At 45.2% G+C, this 15,622-nt stretch overlaps 1 protein-coding gene across 1 annotated transcript in view; it reads left to right on the top strand.

Moving 5' to 3' along the window:
- SUSD5 (sushi domain containing 5) overlaps nt 1-15,622 on the top strand; it is a 40,716-nt gene that overhangs the window by 9,904 nt on the left and 15,190 nt on the right. The window contains exons 2-3 of the mRNA XM_038769732.1: nt 2,019-2,196; nt 12,109-12,227. Coding sequence (XP_038625660.1) covers nt 2,019-2,196; nt 12,109-12,227 — 297 coding nt within the window. The remainder of the gene's footprint in view (nt 1-2,018; nt 2,197-12,108; nt 12,228-15,622) is intronic.

The raw sequence follows: 15,622 nt of genomic DNA, 5'->3' as shown, positions 1-15,622 counted from the left end.
CATTAACCGCCCTCTTAACATCACACTCCTAAGAGCTCACTGTTGCTCTGTCACTGTCAAATGGGTTTGCCCGAGCAATACGGGGAGAGAAAACCAGGCTGGACAGTAAGGGAAGGCCGGGAGAGGCATGGTCAGCGGTGAAAAGCTATCCCAGACTGCATTCATTGCTTGAACAAAAACACGGACCCTTCTGAACCGAATGAAAAAGCAGCTATGCACTAAATGCACTCCACATGCCCGAAAATTAAACAGCTAGAATTTCTCGGCTCCGCTTTTAGCATGCACGTCTATTCCCCACCTACCGGCCTGCCCTCCCTCTTCCTGCCCACTTCCTCCTTTCCAAATCAGCAGTTCAATTCAGACTCCAGGTGGCCTCGAATCCCAATTAACTATACAAGGCGTATGTGTCTGCGAAAGGTCTGTCCCTATAGGCTAGAATTCACCACACGTTAGTTTAAGGGGGTTTTCTTCTGGGCCATATCATGGGCCGTCTCACTCTCTGTTGCTTACAGTGCTTGATTCTGTAAGGAGTTGGAAATTCTGGCTCAAAACGAATTTATCATTAACATCATCTGCAATGGAAATGACAATATTCATCATCTTTGGCAGTATTGATTGAGTACTCTACTGGGTGCCTATTTATGCAGCACACTGTGCTAAGGGCTGGAGAACACACAAAAATAGCCAAAGCTTACTCCTGCCTTTGAGGGGCTTAAACTGATGATGGGGATGTGGTTCCACTGGTGATTAAAAAAAGAAAGTCCTGACCCTATTGGGTACTCTTCATTGAACACCACATAGTCCTTCTTGAGGATCGGACATTTCAGGTGATTCTTCATTTCAGTGTATTCCTGTTTGACTCAGATTTGCCTAGGTCCAGAAGGAAGAAGGAGAGAAATATTGCTGACCTTGTACCAATTCTCAGATGGGTTTATGCCCCATGTGTCTTACCGCATTACTGGAGATCAATAAATTCAGAATTAAAACAATGAAAAACTAAATTTTGAAGTCAGATGCAGCCATATTAATGGGAAAATATAGGCAATCGGAAGAAAATACGTATAGAGACCTTATTATAAGTGGAACTGACCTAAGAAGAGCTAGACGTTTTATAATTGTGTCTATATTCAGGAAACGTACAGTCCAGTGATTTCTTGAGTGAGGGTATTTAGAAAAAATCTTAACAATGGATAAGTGCCTGCTTCATTGTATTTTTAAAATCACCAGGTAAGAAAATGGGTGTCTTTAATTCCAGACACCCAAGGAGCATGGCCTAGTAAAAAGAGCACAAGTTCTAATCCCAGCTCAGCCACATGTCTGTCGTGTGACCATGGGCAAGTCACTTCACTTCTCTGTGCCTCAGTTCCCTCATCTATAAATAGCCTAGCAGAAAGAGCAGGGGTTTGGGAGTCAGGAGACGTAGATTCTAATTCCGGCTCTGTCACTTTTCTGCTATGTGGCCTTGGGCAAGGCACTTAGCTTCTCTGTGCCTCAGGTGCCTCATCTGTAAAGTGGAGAATGAGACTGTGAGCCCCACAGGGGACAACCTGATTACTTTGTACCTACCCCAGCACTTAGAACAGTGCTTGGCACATAGTAAGTGCTTAACAAATCTATAATTATTATTATTATTATTATAAAATGGGGGTGAAGACTGTCAGCCCCATGTGGGACAGGGACTACGTCCAACCTGCTTACCTTATGTCTACCCTAGGGCTGAGAATGGGGCTTGGCACATAGTAAGTGCTTAACAAATACCACAGTTATAGTTATTATACCAGGTCCGCAGTTTCCCCTGGGTTTGCCCCTAGGGAAAATTGGAGTGATGATAGGGGTGGAGTTGGCTAAGGAATGCCAGGAGCTTTAGGATCCCATGAGATGAGAAGGATGGGGCCGTCAGGGAGTTCTCCGGGAGGGCCTGGTTCTCGGTTCCTGAGCCTTGGGGGATTGGGCCTGGTGGGCCGTAATGGTCGAGGGACCACCCTCCTCCTCACCAACGCGCGTGTCCAACCCCACAGGAAAGGTCTTCATGCTGGAGTCCAGGAATGGTTCGTGGGGACTGGACCTTCCCGCTGCCCGGGACTTGTGCGGCAGTCTCGGGGCTCGCCTGGCCACCACGGAGGAGCTGAGGAGGGCCGTACTCCACTGCGCCTTCTCCGTGTGTTCCGGAGGCTGGCTGGCAGATGGCACCATTGGGTAAGGAGTAATAATAATAATAATGATGATAATAATAATAATAACAATGGCATTTATTAAGCGCTTACTGTGGGCAAAGCACTGTTCTAAGCACTGGAGGGATACAAGGTGATCAGGTTGTCCCATGGGGGGCTCACAGTCTTAATCCTCATTTTACAGATGACGTATCTGAGGCACGGAGAAGCGAAGTGACTTGCCCAAAGTCACACAGCTGACAATTGGCAGAGGTGGGATTTGAACCCATGCCCTGTGACTCCAAAGCCTGTGCTGTTTCCACTGAGCCACGCTGCTTCTCTAGGAGCAGACGAGTAGGACAGACTGTGTCCGATCTATATGTATTTATGTTGAATCTACTCCAGCTTTTAGCATGGTGCTTAACATATAAGCCTGTTGTTGGGTAGGGACCATCTCTATATGTTGCCGACTTGTACTTCCCAAGTGCGTAGTACAGTACTCTGCACACAGTAAGTGCTTAATAAGTACGACTGAATGAATGAATATAGTCAGCGGGTATTATAACTACTACTACTAATGATAAGAATAGTGTTATTAGTGAAAAGCTTACTGGTCAAGCAAACCAGGTGGTTTCCAGGCAAGTCACTGGGCAGCCCTTTCCCTGCCTCCCACCTCCACGATATCAACCTAATAATAATAATAATAATAATGATGGCATTTATTAAGCGCTTACTATGTACAAAGCACTGTTCTAAGTGCTGGGGAGTTTACAAGGTGATCTGGTTGTCCCACGGGGGGCTCACAGTCTTAATCCTCATTTTTTACAGATGAGGGAACTGAGGCCCAGAGAAGTGAAGTGACTTGCCCAAAGTCACACAGCTGACAAGGGGCGGAGCCGGGATTTGAACCCATGCCCTCTGACTCCAAAGCCCAGGCTTTTTCCACTAAGCCACGCTGCTTCTCTAAAATCTAAGCCCCACATTTAGATATGAGTCCCCGCAGCCATAAGTCAATCAGCCACGTGACTGGAATGATAATAATAATAATAATTGTGGTATTTGTTAAGTGCTTACTATGTGCCAAGTACTGATAGCCATAATAATACTAATAATATTTGTTAAGCACTTACTATGTGCCAGGAACTGGTCTAAGTGCTGGGGTAGATTTTCTTTCATTCATTCATTCATTTGTATTTATTGAGCGCTTACTGTGTGCAAAGCACTGTACTAAGAGCTTGGGAAGTACAAATTGGCACCATATAGAGACGGTCCCTACCCAACAGTGGGCTCACAGTCTAGAAGGGGGAGACGGACAACAAAATAAAACATTTGGACAGGTGTCAAGTCATCAGAATAAATAGAAGTAAAGCTAGATGCAGATCATTAACAAAATAAATAGAATAGTAAATATGTACAAGACAAATAAATAGAGTAATAAATCTGTACAAACATTTATGTATGTTTGTACATACATATACGTATTTATTACTCTATTTATTTATTTATTTTATTTGTACATATTTATTCTATTTTATTTTGTTAATATGTTTTGTTTTGTTCTCTGTCTCCCCGTTCTAGACTGTGAGCCCGCTGTTGGGTAGGGACTGTTTCTATATGTTGCCAACTTGTACTTCCCAAGCGCTTAGTATAGTGTTCTGCACACAGTAAGGGCTCAATAAATATGATTGAATGAATGAATATATACAGGTGCCGTGGGGAGGGGAAGGAGGTAGGGCGGAAGGGATGGGGAGTGGGAGAGGAATGCGGGGGCTCAGTCTGGGAAGGCTTCCTGGAGGAGGTGAGCTCTCAGTAGGTCTTTGAAGGGAGGAAGAGAGCTAGCTTGGTGGATGTGCAGAGGGAGGGCATTCCAGGCCAGGGGGAGGACGGGGGCCGGGGGTCGATGGTGGGACAGGTGAAAACGAGGTACGGTGAGGAGGTTAGCGGTGGCAGAGGAGCGGAGGTTGCAGGCTGGGCTGTAGGAGAGAAGGGGGGTGAGGAAGGAGGGGGCGAGGTGATGGACAGCCTTGAAGCCCAGGGTGAGGAGTTTCTGCCTGATGCGCAGATTGATTGGTAGCCACTGCAGATTTTTGAGGAGGGGAGTAACATGCCCAGAGCGTTTCTGCACAGCATGAAGTATAGACTGAAGTAGGCGTGACTCAATGGAAAGAGCACAGGTTTGGGAGTCAGAGGTCATGGGTTCTAATCCTGGTTCCACCACATATCTGCTTTGTGACCTTGGGCAAGTCACTTAACTTCCCTGAGCCTCAGTTACCTCATCTGTAAAATGGGGATTAGGACTGTGAGCCTCACGTGGGACAACCTGATCACCTTGCATCTCCCCCAGCACTTAGAACAGAGCTTGGCACTTAGGAAGCGCTTAACAAATGCCAACATTATTATACAAGGTAATCGGGTTGAACACAGTCCCTGACCCACACAGGGCATTTTACAGATGAGGGAACTGAGGCAGAGAGATGTGAACTGATTTGCCCAAGGTCACAGAGTGAACAAGTGGCAAAGCCGGCATTAGAACCCAGGCCCTTCTAACTTCAGGCCTGTAGTCTATCCACAAGGCCACACTGCTTTTCTGTTCCAAGCACTGGGGTAGATGTAAGGTAATCAGGTCGGACACAGTCCCTGTCCCACATGGGGCTCACAATCTTAATCCCCATTTTACAGATGAGGTAACGGAGGCACAGAGATGTGAAGTGACTTCCCCAAGGTCACACAGAAGACATGTAGCGGAGCTGGGTGTAGAACACAGGTACTTCTGATTCCCAGGCCCGTGCTCAATCCACTAGGACATGCTGCTTTCATGACGATGGTGAGGTCTCTCGTCGGGAGCGACGGACGAGGCTCAGCCCTGCAACCTTAGCACCGAGAGACTGTACTGGGCTATTGATTGTAGTGCTAGTGCTTTGCACAGGTCCGCTTGCATTCTACCATTCTTGACAGTCATTTTCCCACTGGGAAGTGCAACAAGCAAGTAGGTGGCCAGGGGTGCAACATATTGCCAAGTGGCCCCAAAAGCCCGGTTGAGATGCTTCCAAAAGATAAAGGTCCACAATTGAAACGACTCTGAAGGCCCGTAATCATCATCAATCGTATTTATTGAGCGCTTACTATGTGCAGAGCACTGTACTAAGTGCTTGGGAAGTACAAATTGGCAACATATAGAGACAGTCCCTCCCCAACAGTGGGCTCACAGTCTAAAAGGGGGAGACAGAGAACAAAACCAAACATACTAACAAAATAAAATAAATAGAATAGATATGTACAAGTAAAATAAATAAATAAATAAATAGAGTAATAAATATGTACAAACATATATACATATATACAGGTGCTGTGGGGAAGGGAAGGAGGTAAGATGGGGGGATGGAGAGGGGGACGAGGGGGAGAGGAAGGAAGGGGCTCAGTCTGGGAAGGCCTCCTGGAGGAGGTGAGCTCTCAGCAGGGCCTTCTGGCCGTAATGTGGCCAGAAGCATGCCAGTTTGGCAAGACTTCATTAAAAAAAAAAGATGATATTTTTTAAGCGCTTACGACGTGGCAAGCATTGTTCTAAGCACTGGGGTAGATACAAGGTAATCAGGTGGTCCCACGTGGGGCCCACAGTCTTAATCCCCATTTTACAGATGAGGTAACTGAGGCCCAGAGAAGTTAAGTGGCTTGCCCAAGGTCACACAGAAGACAAGTAGCAGAGCCGGGATTAGAACCCACATCCTCCGACTCCCAAGCCCGTGCTCTTTCCACTAAGCCATGCTCCTTCTCTACTCAGCAAGCGGTGGGTGTGGAATGTAAATCTGGGAAACATGCCTGGAATAATGGAACATGGCAACATCAAAGATCAGACAAGGTATCAATGGTATTTATTAAGCGCTTATTGTGTGCATAACCCTGTACTAAGTGCTTCGGAGAGCGCACCGTAACCGAGTTGGTAGGTATGTTACCTGCACACAAGGAACTAAATCAATCAATGATGTCTATCGAACACTTCTGCATGCAGAACATTATACAAAACGTTTGGAAAAGTTCAGTACAACTGACATGGTCCCTGCCCACAAGAAATTAAAGTCTACAGGGGGAGACAGACATTAAAATAAATTATGGATGGGGAAATAGTAGAGTAAAAGGATATTTAGCACCTTGACCAAGTGGAAAGAGCAGAGGCCTAAGAGTCAGAGGACCTGAATTCTAATCCTGGCTCCGCCTCTTGTCTGCTGCGTGACCTTGGGCAAGTCACTTCACTTCTCTTGCCTCAGTTACCTTATCTGTAAAATAAAGATTCAGACTGTGTGTCCCATGTGGGACAGTGACTGTGTCTGACCTGATTTGATTGTAGCCACCCCAGCGCACATAGTAAGTGCTTAACAATTACCACTATCATCATTATTATTGTTATTATTTGGGTTGCAGGATTTTTCCCAACATACAGTAGGTTCTACTTGCTCTTAATGCAATTAATCTGAGCTGGGAATATCTCTTTTCCTTTCTTTTTTCCCTTCACCCAAGATGGTCACAATTGCAAGGAGCTAGTGAATCAATCAATCAATGGTACTTATTGAGTACTTATTGTGTGAAGAGCACAGTACTAAGCACTTGGGAGAATAAAATCTAATGGAGTTGACAGGCATAATAACAGGTAGAGGAAGCTTTGACCTTGCCAAACTCTAGAGCTGGTTTGGAGTTAAGATGTGCTTAAATGAGTAGAGCCCCATTTAAGACATCTTCCTACTCAGCCCATTCATGAAATGATACTTTAATAATTCAGTCTTACTTATTGAGCCCTTATTGTGTGCAGAGCACTGTATTAAACACTTGGGAGGGTACAATACAACAATTAACAGAAACATTCCCTGCCACAACAAGTTTACAGTCTAGATGGGATGATAATGGTGGCATCTGATTACTAGGAACCAAACACTGTGCTAAATGCTGGGATTGATCCAATTCAATCAGATCAGATGAAATAAATAAGAATCTGGTCACTTCTCCACGTCTTTTAAAATCACTAGAGAGATGGAGACACATACCTTCCGACAGCCTGTACATTCTATTCACGATATGTTGAATGTCACACACCCTTGAAATGAAACTTAATCTTTCACCTTTGACCTTGACACCTTTGGCGTGCAGGACATAAATTTCCCAAATAGAAGGTTTAAAAAAACACTGATGCTAGACTTCTGCAAGCCAGTAGCAAAGTCCTGGTCCTAGAGTCAACAGCCACCATTTGGTACAACAGGCAGGAGAAGGTGAAACACTAGATTTCATTCACTGATTTAACATTTTGGATGCATCCATTTTTTTTTACTCTATTTATTTATTTAATTTATTTGTACATATCTATTCTGTTTATTTTATTTTGTTAGTATGTTTGGTTTTGTTCTCTGTCTCCCCCTTTTAGACTGTGAGCCCACTGTTGGGTAGGGACTGTCTCTATATGTTGCCAATTTGTACTTCCCAAGCGCTTAGTACAGTGCTCTGCACATAGTAAGCGCTCAGTAAATACGATTGATGATGATGTTGATCCGTGGATTAAAAACACATCAAGATATGCTTGGGGATAAAATGAAGGGATAAAATGAAGGGGATAGACATACTTTCCCATTCTCCTCAGATAAATCCACCCAAAAGTCATTTGTTCTGTTATGGGCAGGATGCGATTTGAGTTCAGAATACAATCTCCATTTTCAGAAGACGAGGAGAGTAACTTTCACACCTGCAAACTTCCCCAGTGGGGGCTGAAATGCTCCCTTTATCCTCAGCTCCCCAGAGACATTTTGAATGGGGACTCTTTTTCTTTTTTCCCTTCACCCAAGATGGTCACAATTGCAAGGAGCTAGTGAATCAATCAATTAATGGTTCTTATTGAGTACTTACTGTATGAAGAGCACTGTACTAAGCACTTGGGAGAATAAAATATTTTCCCTTTTCTCCCATGAAACACCCACCATTTCTCTGCCTTGTAGCCCCTTGGTGAAGGCTAGTAATTTCCTCAGAGAATCTGCACAGCCCAAGACAGGTAGCCAGATGACTTATGTCTAGACTCAGCCAAGACAACCTAGGCCTCCATTTCAATGGAAACAACCGCGGCTGTGATCCCCTGTACCTGAGAAAGACTTGTCATCTGTTGCACGGACAGGATTTAGGGGAAAATATCCCAACTGAGCCCCTCCACCCTCACCCATTTTGCCTTTCACTTCTCCCATGCTTTTTTAATGGTGTTGGTTAAGTGCTTACTATGTGCTAGGTACTGTACTAAGCGCTGGGGTAAATACAAGCTAATCAGGTTGGACACAGTCCACGAGGCCACATTTGTTGTTGATGGGTCTTGAACTATCAGACGCGACTCAGAAAAGAGCTCCTGTAGTCCCTGTTAAATCTCCCTTCATGTCATCAGCCCAGCATGCCCCAGCTGCCGAAAAGGCCAAAGTCCTGGGAAAATGGTCAAGGCCCTTCTTCCGATTCCCTCCTTCCCATCTTCCTGGAGTGGATTCCCCCTCCCACTCTGCTGGTTTTGGAGAGCCAGACTGGATTCTGGGGCGGGCTGCCAGATGATAACTTGGGGAGGGCTGGGCTGCCCCTGTGATGGGGTGGATTAATCGATCAATCATATTTATTGAGTGCTTGCTGTGTGCAGAGCACTTTACTGAGCTCTTGGGAGAGTGCGATAAAACAATATAACAGACACATTCCCTTCCTACAATGAGCTTACATTCTAGAGGGGGAGACAGACATTAATATGAATAAATTACAGATACGGACATAAGTGCTGTGAGCCCACTGTTGGGTAGGGACTGTCTCTATATGTTGCCAATTTGTACTTCCCAAGCGCTTAGTACAGTGCTCTGCACACAGTAAGTGCTCAATAAATATGATTGATGATGATGATGATGCTGTGGGGATGAGACTGAGAGCTCACCTCCTCCTTTAGGCCTTCCCAGACTGAGCCCCCTCCTTCCTCTCCCCCTCCCCATCCCCCCCGCCCTACCTCCTTCCCCTCCCCACAGCACCTGCATATATGTTTGTACAGTTTTATTACTCTATTTCTTTTACTTGTACATATTTACTATTCTATTTATTTTATTTTGTTAATATGTTTTGTTTTGTTGTCTGTCTCCCCCTTCTAGACTGTGAGCCCACTGTCGGGTAGGGACCGTCTCTGTATGTTGCCAACTTGTACTTCCCAAGCGCTTAGTACAGTGCTCTTCACACAGTAAGTGCTCAATAAATTCGATTGAATGAATGAATGAATGAAGGGAGGAAATCAGGGTGACGCAGAAGGGAGTGGGAGAAAAGGAAAAGACGGCTTAGTAGAGGAAGGCGTCTTGGAGGAGATGTGCCTTCGATAAGACTTTGAAGGAGGGGAGAGTAGTTGTCTGTTGGATATGAAGAGGGAGGGCGTTTCAGGCCAGAGGCAGGGTGTGGGTCGGAGGTTGGGGGCGAGATAAAGAGACTGAGGTACAGTGACTATGTTGGAGTTAGAAGAATGGAGTATGTGGGCTGATTTGTACTAGGTGAGGTTGGTGGGGACAAGGTGATTGAGTGCTTTAAAGCCAATGGTGAGGAGTTTCTGTTTGATCCGAAGGTGGATGGGCAACCACTGGAGGCTCTTGAGGAGTGGGGAAACATGGACCGAATGTTTTTGTAGAAAAATGATCTGGGGAGCAGAGTGAAGTATCTTTAAGCACTTATTACATGTCAAGCACTGTTCGAAACGTTGGGGTTGGTACAAGTTAACCAGGTCGGAAACAGCCCATGTCCCACAGTGGGGTTCACAATCCAAATAGGAGAGAGAGCAGGTATTGAATTCCCGTTTTGCAGTAAGGAAATAGAGCCACAGAGAAGTTAAGGGACTCACCCAAGGTCAAACAGTAAGTATGTGGCAGAGCTGCGATTAGAACTCAGGTCCTCTGACTTTCAAGACCGTTCTTTTTCCAATAGGTCATACTCCTTCTACTCTCCCAAGTACTTAGTATAGCGGTCTGCACAAAGTAAGGACTCAGTGAATACCAATGATTGATTACCCAATACTTCTAGACTGTGAGCCCGCTGTTGGGTAGGGACCGTCTCTATATGGTGCCAACTTGTACTTCCCAAGCGCTTAGTACAGTGCTCTGCACACAGTAAGCGCTCAATAAATACAGTTGAATGAAATTATTCAAATAGCACAATTGATTATTTTATTCAGCACAATTATATAAATCATGCAGCCCAAGTCGCTGAATCCCAAGAAGGACAGTGTGGAGTTAGAGAAGACTCAGAGAAGAACATCTGAGATGACCAAGAGGAGGAAAAACTTCTGGGTGAGATGACACTGAAAGAGTTTGGACTCATCAGTCTAGAAAGAAGCTGACTGAGATGGGACATGATTAAATTTGACAGACTTACAAAGGATGGGGTTGGGGCAAATATATGTTGCCAACTTGTACTTCCCAAGTGCTTAGTACAGTGCTCTGCACACAGTAAGCACTCAATAAATACGATTGAATGAATGAATGAAATATAGAAGCGTTGTTCCCCAAATCCTGCAATAACAGAGGTGAGGGAGCACCCTATAAAGCTTGAGTGACTTAACTTTTCTGTGCCTCAGTTTCCTCATCTGTTAAATGGGGATTCGGTGGAAAGACCATGTGCGTGGGAGTCAGAGGACCCAGGTTCTAATCACACCACTGCCACGTCCCTGCTGTGTGACCTCTGGCAAGTCATTTAATTTCTCTATGCCTCAGTTCCCTCACCTGCAAAATGAGGATTCATTCATTCATTCGATTCATTCAATCATATTTATTGAGCGCTTACTGTGTGCAGAGCACTGTACTAAGCGCTTGGGAAGTACAAGTTGACAACATATAGAGACGGTCCCTACCCAACAGCGGGTTCACAGTCTAGAAGGGGGAGACAGACAACAAAACAAAAATATTAACAAAATAAAATAAATAGAATAAGTATGTACAAATAAAATAGAGTAATAACTACGTACAAACATATATACAGGTGCTGTGGGGAGGGGAAGGAGGTAAGGCGGGGGGGATGGGGAGGGGGAGGAGGGAGTGAGGAAGGAGGGGGTTCAATACCTGTTCTCCCTCCTACTAAGACTGTGAGCCCCATGTAGGATCCGATTGCCTTGTATCTATGCCAGGGCTTAATACAGTGCTTGGCACATAGTAAGCGCTTAACAAATATTATTTTATTTATTATTATTATTACTTAGACTGTGAGCCCCATGTGGAACAGGGACTGTGTCTGACCTGATTATCTTGCATCTACACCAGTGCTTGGTACAAAGTAACTGCTTAACAAATTCCATTATTAGTAGTAATATAATTATCGTGGCTGGAGAGTTTGCATACGCTTGATGAAGCTTAGAGCTATGCCACGTAGGGCTACCCATAATGGAATGGTCTAAGCCGAGGCATCAGACAAAGTCAATTTACCTGTGCTGGGCAGCAGCAGAATGGGAAACAGTCAAAGGCGGACGATTAAGTGATCAAAACATTGATCAAAGACAACGGCAGAATCTCAGGTTTTTACACACGGAAGAAGGCAATGGTAAACCACTTCGGTATCTTTACCAAGAAAACCAGAATGACTTTATGACAGATGATGGGATGTTCTCAAAAAGGTGTGTCCATGGAGTCGTTATGGGTCGGAAACACCTCGACGGCGTTTGAAAAAGAAGAAGAATAATTATAATTATTGTTACAAATTGATGCTGACTTTGGGAGCTCTTTATTTAGAAACAGGGAGGTAAAGATAGGGGGTCGGCGGAGGGGGGACGGGGAGAGCTCATTGGGTAGAAGGGGATCTTCACTGCGGGAGCCCCCGAGGCAGGGCAGACTGTCTTTGGGGTTGGGGTGCGTGTGAGGGTGGGGGATTGCGGTTAGAGAGGGTGGGCCAGGTCTTCAGGGCTCCCTCTGGGCCTGGGATGAGCCACTGTCCCCTTTATCCACTGTAGGAGCACGATATGCAGGCCGGAGGGTAGCGAGAAGCAGAGCCCGGCCCATGGAAGTGTGCAGATCGAGAGGAATCCCCTTCCAAGCAGCAGATACAATGCGCTTTGCATCCAGGAGGAAGGTCAGTAGGAGGTTCCCACACTGAGTCTTGTCCTGCCACGGGGTGGAGGGAGAAAGTGCAAACTGTTGACTTATCCGACAGTCGTCAGACACCGGGATATCGTCGGGAAAAGCATCCGGTATCTAGAAGATGCTGATCTGATTTAGCTCTGCTTTCTAGCATTGAACTCCGTCAGTGAACGCTTTTAAATTCCGCAGAAATCTTTAGGATCAGCTTTAGCGCACCACCTGAGGATAGGGACCGTGTCCAATTCCTACCTGTATATCATCATCATCATCATCATCAATCGTATTTATTGAGCGCTTACTGTGTGCAGAGCACTGTACCAAGCGCTTGGCAAGTACAAATTGGCAACATATAGAGACAGTCCCTGCCCAACAGTGGGCTCACAGTCTAAAAGGGGGAGACAGAGAACAAAACCAAACATACTAACAAAATAAAATAAATAGAATAGATATGTACAAGTAAAATAAATAAATAAATAGAGTAATAAATATGTACAAACATATATACATATATACAGTATATCTCTCAGGGTTTAGTACAGTGTTTTTGTTTTGTTTTAAAATGGTATTTGTTAAGTGCTTCCAATGTGCCAGGCACTGTACTAAGCACTGGGTAGATACAAGCTAATCAGGTAGGACACAGTCTGCACACAGTAAGCATCAAATTTATTATTATTATTATTATGGTACTTGTTAAGCACTTACTATGTGAGCCTGTTGTGAGCAGGGATTGTCTCTATTTCTTGCTGAATTGTACTTTCCAAGCACTTAATACAGTGCTCTGCACACAGTAGATGCTCAATAAGTACGATTTAATGAATGAATGTGCCATGCACTGTCCTAAGCACTGGGGTAGATGCAAGTCATTCAGGTTGGATACAGTCCCTGTCCCACAAGGGCTGACAGTCTAATTCCCATCTTACAGATGAGGTAACTGAGGCCAGAGAAGTGACTAGCCCAAGGTCACACAGCAGACACGTGGCAGAGCCGGGATTAGAATCCAGGTCCCTCTGATTCCCAGGCCCATAATCTATCCGTTAAGCCACACTACTTCCCTGCCCTCAAAGATCTTAAAATCGATCCGTGGAGCAGTAACGTCCTCTTTAAAGTTGAAGATGCAGAACGTGAATTTGAGGTGATCAGTTAAAGTCCTAATTCTCGGCAAGCATAAACTGGGAGCATTGGTTTATGAAGGAAATCGAGGTGAAATCGAACTAAACACTTTTGAAGGAAATCAAGGTGAAATCGAACCAAATACTTATGAAGGAAATCAAGGTGAAACAGCACCAAACTCTGACCCTTTCAAGTCAGCAGGAAATGGCTCTGTACAGAGAAGACTCGCCAGCTGGCAAATGGATAATGAACAAACATGGGGCAGGGTTTGAAAACAGGAAAGAAGCAGGCAACCACAGGGCAAAGGAGCCCGCAAACATGGCCCTGCTTGGAAGTGTCTGGGCAGTGGTTTGGATACAAACGGCTAATTCTGAGGTCTCCAGGGTTCTGGTGAAGCATCTTGTCCTCCAATATCGATAACTAATGCTTCTGTAAAACCAAGAGGCACTGGATTAACACAACTGTCTACGCTCGCTGTGCTTTTGTGAGGCGGGAGAGGGAAAATCACCTGAACTGGAGAAACAGCATGGTCTAGTGGATAGAGCACGGACCTGAGAATCAGAAGGGCCCGGGGTTCTAACCCCTGCTCTTCATCCCTGCTCTGCCACATGTCTGCTGTGTGACCTTGGGCGGAGTCACTTAACTTCTCTGAGCCTCAGTTCCCTCATCTATAAAATGGGGATTAAGACTGTGAGCCCCACGTGGGGCGCCTTGATCACACTGTATCCCCCCAGCGCTTAGAACAGTGCTTTGCACATAGTAAGCGCTTAACAAATGCCATCATCATCATCATCATCTTGTCTGCCGTGTGACCTTGGCAAGTCATTTCATTTCTCTGTGCCTCAGTTCCCTCATTTGCAAAATGGGGATTCGACACCAGTGCTCCTGCCTATTGTGACCGTGAGACCCATATGGGACCTGCTGATCTTGTATCTACCCCAGTGCTTGGCACATAGTAAAAGCTTAACAAATACCATAATTATTATTATTGTAATTCATCTCCAGGGAGAGCACTGTGGACATAACCTCTAAACGGGTGCTCATCCCTGCTAAACCCTTTTCCAGTTTAATGATTGAGGCAAGGAAATCATCCCTGCAAGGCCCAATTCCTCAGCCTCTTCTTTGTCTTCTTCCTCCCTGCCTCTCTTTTTCTCCCTATCTCTATCCCTCCATCATTTTCCCCCAGCCCCTGAACTCATATCTCCCTTTCTCTATGTCCTTGTCTCTCTCTCTGACTCTGTCCTTGGTTTTATCTTTCTCTCTTTCTCTGTGTCTTTTCTCTTTCTCGCTTAGAACAGTGCTTTGCACATAGAAAGCGCTTAATAAATGCCATTATTATTATTATTATTATCTTTCTCAGACTTCACCTCTCTGTATTTGTCTTTGTCCTTCTCTTTCTATGGCTTTGCCTTCCCCTCACTCAGTCTTTGACTCTCTTGCTCAGTCTTTATCTTTTGCTTTGTGTCTTTCTCTCTGTCTCTGCCTCTTTGTCACTTTCTCTTTGTGTCTTTGTCTCTCTGTCTCTTTCTCTGTGTGTCTTTGTCTCTGTCTCTTTCTCTGTGTGTCTTTGTCTCTTTTTCTGTCTGTCTTTCTTGCTCTACCTCTCTTTTTCCCTCCCCACATTCCAGTCTCTCCTTCTGGTGTAAGACAAGTTAAGGGGTTTCCTCAAGAACTGGGTTTTGCCAAGCCTCTGTTGAAGACCGACAGCAAGTGAAGAATGTCTTCCTTGCAGCACATGTTTTCAGCTACGAAAAATGGAACCAGCAGCACCCTGAGGAGGGCTTCTATGGACACAGACTGCATTTAGCTTGGTACAAGATCCTGGTTCTGTTTGTTCCCCCAAAGTTACCTTTTCCAGACCAATGGATTGGACAGGCCAGCAGCCTGAGCAGACAGACGGATTGGAGTGAGGGTTTTTCCTGAGTCACGGAGCAGTCATGAAGCACCGTGAGCCTGTTGTTGGGTAGGGATCGTCTCTATATGTTGCCAACTTGCACTCCCAAGCACTTAGTACAGTGCTCTGCACACAGTAAGCGCTCAATAAATATGGCTAAATGAATGAATGAATGAACCAAGGGAAGTGAAAGCTGTTAAAAGTCCCTCAACGGCATGTGGGCCTGAAGACCAGTGTCGTGGCCTCCTCTTTAAGAGGCTAGGCCACCCACGGAAGGTCTTCCATTTCATGAGCGAGCCTCTTGGCACTTCAAGCCTTCATGTTAAGCTGATGGTGAAACTCCAGTTCTGTGCTGAGCTCCCTTGAATTAATAGATGAAGTGA

The sequence above is a fragment of the Tachyglossus aculeatus genome, chromosome 2, assembly GCF_015852505.1.
Source record: "Tachyglossus aculeatus isolate mTacAcu1 chromosome 2, mTacAcu1.pri, whole genome shotgun sequence".
Classification (NCBI taxonomy): Eukaryota; Metazoa; Chordata; class Mammalia; order Monotremata; family Tachyglossidae; genus Tachyglossus; species Tachyglossus aculeatus.
This window is presented reverse-complemented; position numbering and strand designations above follow the sequence as displayed.